The 3,699-nt window shown below is 34.5% G+C and overlaps 1 protein-coding gene across 1 annotated transcript; it reads right to left on the bottom strand.

The window, feature by feature from the left end:
• Window positions 1–477: 477 nt before the first annotated feature.
• LOC134700143 (uncharacterized) lies at window positions 478–3,458 on the bottom strand. Its single transcript, XM_063561508.1, has 4 exons — window positions 3,437–3,458; window positions 3,120–3,350; window positions 2,124–2,195; window positions 478–986 (listed from the first exon to the last, which is right to left on the bottom strand). The coding sequence occupies exons 2-4, from the start codon at window positions 3,301–3,303 to the stop codon at window positions 523–525; spliced, it is 720 nt and encodes a 239-aa protein (XP_063417578.1). The 5' UTR covers window positions 3,304–3,350; window positions 3,437–3,458; the 3' UTR covers window positions 478–522.
• Between the last annotated feature and the right edge of the window lie 241 nt (window positions 3,459–3,699).

The raw sequence follows: 3,699 nt of genomic DNA, 5'->3' as shown, positions 1-3,699 counted from the left end.
ATAAAAATGAAGTCTGAGTTGTCTCCTCACCATTAGAATGTGGTGTGAGACAAAAAATGACTTCTCGATTTACCCCAAGAAAGTGGTATGATCATATAAATTTACTTATCTCCTTAACCCTTAGAATGTGATGTGAGTCTTTAACATTATGGGTCGCCTAACTCTAAAAATGTGGTGTGAGGTAATACAATTACTTCTCGCTTTACTCTTAGAAACTAGTTTATGGCCATCAAATTACTCGTGTTGCTCGTGTTGCTTAGTCTGTAATTTGCTATGCTGTCATTTGTGAACTTCTATTTGTCTATTTGTTTGTTTTTTTTATTTTGTTTCATAGTGTTGTTTTTTGTAGTTATTTTGGTTGAAGGATTTGAAAGTCCCAAGTCAGTTGTGCCTTTATTGTATACTAATCCTGGTCTTCTGAAACCATTAAATAATTCTAACACACAGCATAAAGTATTCAAAACATTCATTTTACAAACTCATTAAGCTTTGCCATACATGTACAGGCTTAACATACTACGTTCACTTTGAACAAACAACACATGACATCGGTGCTTTATCATAATAAGGTGGACACGGTAATGACCCACATTTAGCCCCGACCTTATAGAAAAGTTTTCCATTAGTATCAGCAGCACCGCCTTCTATGTATTGCGCCTGGTGATCAACGCAAACATATTCAGATGCAGCCACATGGCCATCGGCTCCTGCTGCCAATCTTCCGTAAAATTCTCGGTTCCAGTCTCCATAACATTTTGTTTTGCCTGGAATCATCAGCACCGATGACTTTGTTATTGCTCTGCAAACTGCACAAGGCACATCATTGTCAATTAAATTATGACCGAAATGATTGTCTTGATATTCACTCCCGTATATTGTTGCATCGCCACCAGGTGTATCACCCTGAATGAAGTCTGGGTCGTGAGGTAAACAAACATAGTTAGCAGCAGCTCCCGTATTACCATAGTAGCCTCCACCTGTAACTCCTGTTTAAAACACAAATTGAATCACAAATTAGTGTATAAACTCTTCATTCTTAATCGAATTGTACCAACTTTAAAAGTATCTATCGTTTGAATATTTTTAGTTGTAAATTAAGGAAACAGTAGTAAACCGGTCGTCAAAAGATGTAAATCGATTGAGAGAAAACAAAATCGAGTTGCAAGCAAAAACCGAGGGAAACACATCATCTGTAAGAGCTGTGCTACATATTTTGTTTTTTTGTTCATTTTTGTTCACATAGATTAGGCAAACAGATTTATAGATTCGTTTGGTCTCTTGTGGAGAGTTGTCTCATTGACAATCATACCAAAACTTCATTTTTTATGTTGAACCTGGTTTAATAGCTAGTCAAACCTTCCGCTTAAACACAATGTTAAAAAATATCGCCAAAATGACAATAATTTGTGACATGATTACAGCACAAACATACGCAAGTTAAAATAATTCCACTGGATGTTCTCAGCTCTAGCCGGGTTGGAATGAGGATGTGTTTTTTTAAACAACGGAGAACGGTATGTACTAAATATATAAGAAAACAATTATGCATAAATTCAAAATGGAAAATGTAACAAAAACCTCTAACCATGTTCGATAGAATAGAGTGCCTAACCTCACTTTCTTTGTACACTAAGTTCGAAATATATGGAAAATACAGCATGATAACTACTTTTCCCAAATGTGTTTTAACAAGAAGAATGTATCTGGAGACGCGACTACACATGCTGAAGCACTGGAATATTCCAAGTAACAACGGGCATTAGTCTAAAATGGTAAATGACTAGCTACATGAACGATACGAATTCGAACTATAGTCGTCTGGTCTGTAATTTTACCGACTTTATCTATTTCCAATTGTTACATATTGACTATATGTACGTATGCATTTTTATACTTCACAGTCACGTTCTATTAGAGCAGTTAAAGTGTGTTGACTGCATATTTTTTTATGTCATATACAGTCACTGATCCGATATGACTTTTTACATAGAAGTTGCGAAAACTGTTTTAATTATTCATACGACCTCTTCTATCTTTCCTTTTTTCCTATGTATAAAACGAAACATTGAACGACTCAAACTGATTTCATAATGCTTATACGGCACTTAAGTTAAAACAATTACCTGTATAAACAATCTCTGTTCCGTTTGATGGACAGTCCTTTCTCCCCCATCTTGTATAAACAGAACCAAATCCTAAAAGTTATATTATCGACAAGAAATTATATTTTTAAATATTCAAACAGTGATAGTTATTATGATATTCAATACACTAAATCAGTTAAAATTAAACATAATGTGTATCTTTATATACTTAATGTACTTGTTTGGCTTCATAAATATTTTGATATGATCGTCACTGATGAGTCTTATGTAGGCGAAACGCACGTCTGGCGTATTGAATTATAAGCCTGGTACCTTTGATAACTAATTATATATTAGATATTCTAACATGACGTCCTTCAAACGCTTTGAGTACACACCCGTGGTAAAATTTGAATATATTGCATGGGCTGTTCCGATCGTACTCCCACGTCATATGCTTTTTTTCTGAATGAGTTTGCGACGTCATAAAACGATAACGTAAGAAAATTAGCATTTTACGGGAAAATACACGCTTGTATTACCGATAATCATCACAACATGTAAACGTAAACAAACGATGCTAAAATGTGTTATAAGCCATATTTGTTTAAACATTTAAGACATAGAAGTTAATTATCATTTAAATTAATTCAAAACTATCTATAATACGTTATTTTAAATAGTTTGAGCATGTCACTAATTCAGTTTGCTCCGTTCTTTTACGCCAATTTAATAGTGTGTTTATTTCTGGGAATGGCAAATCGATTTGCCTCCACCTATAGCGCTTCGATCCAAAAGTATTGCCGTATTTGACCTAATATTTGAATCCAAATAATTCATGGGGGCTTGATTATATCTAGATTTTACCATGGGTTGTCCCGTTATGCCGATATTTTACCCCTCGCTATCGCTCAGGGTAAAATATTTGTCATAAAGGGACAATCCGTGGTGAATTCACGATATATTCAAGCCCCCATGAATTATTTCCTAATCAGCACACGTCCTTGGAAGTCGAAATTAAAATTAAAATCTTACCCGAATTTGAGTTTTCTAACTGTGTTATTTTATTGTTGGCTGATCCAAGATCCAGTTTCATTTGGTTTACTTCTGAGGACTTTTGAGAAAGTTCCTGTTTCATTTGAGTACTTTCCTGTTCCAGTTGTGTCGTTTTCTGTCTAAGAGATTGTAACTCCAAAGACATTTGTTTTATTTGAGTCATGACATCAGGATCATTTATTAGAAGTCGCTTATCTGCGGTGATAACTTCTGCAATTAAAAATAAAAAACAAACAAAGCATTTAAAATGGCGCATTGTTCTTCTAGAGTTCCTGATATATGTCTAGATAGTCTACCTGTACATGTCACATTAGTACACCCCCGTTATCTTATATGAATAACAATTGTAAGCTTTATCTTATGAAAATCGTTTACATTTACATTACCGTGTGCTTTTAAAACTTGTCGTTCCTTGTACGTGTCAAATTAGTCTGGAATACAGTTTTAGCCGGGATTGTACTTCAAGGACCTGCTGATCTGTTTAAATGTATCCGTACATATAAATGTCTTTTAATTATAAAACAGCAACTGGTGACGTATACGTAGTAGGTGATAGAAA

This window comes from Mytilus trossulus, unplaced genomic scaffold, assembly GCF_036588685.1.
Source record: "Mytilus trossulus isolate FHL-02 unplaced genomic scaffold, PNRI_Mtr1.1.1.hap1 h1tg000122l__unscaffolded, whole genome shotgun sequence".
In the NCBI taxonomy this organism is placed as follows: Eukaryota; Metazoa; Mollusca; class Bivalvia; order Mytilida; family Mytilidae; genus Mytilus; species Mytilus trossulus.
Note: the sequence above shows the minus strand (reverse complement) of the source record. Positions and strands in the feature narration are given on the sequence as shown.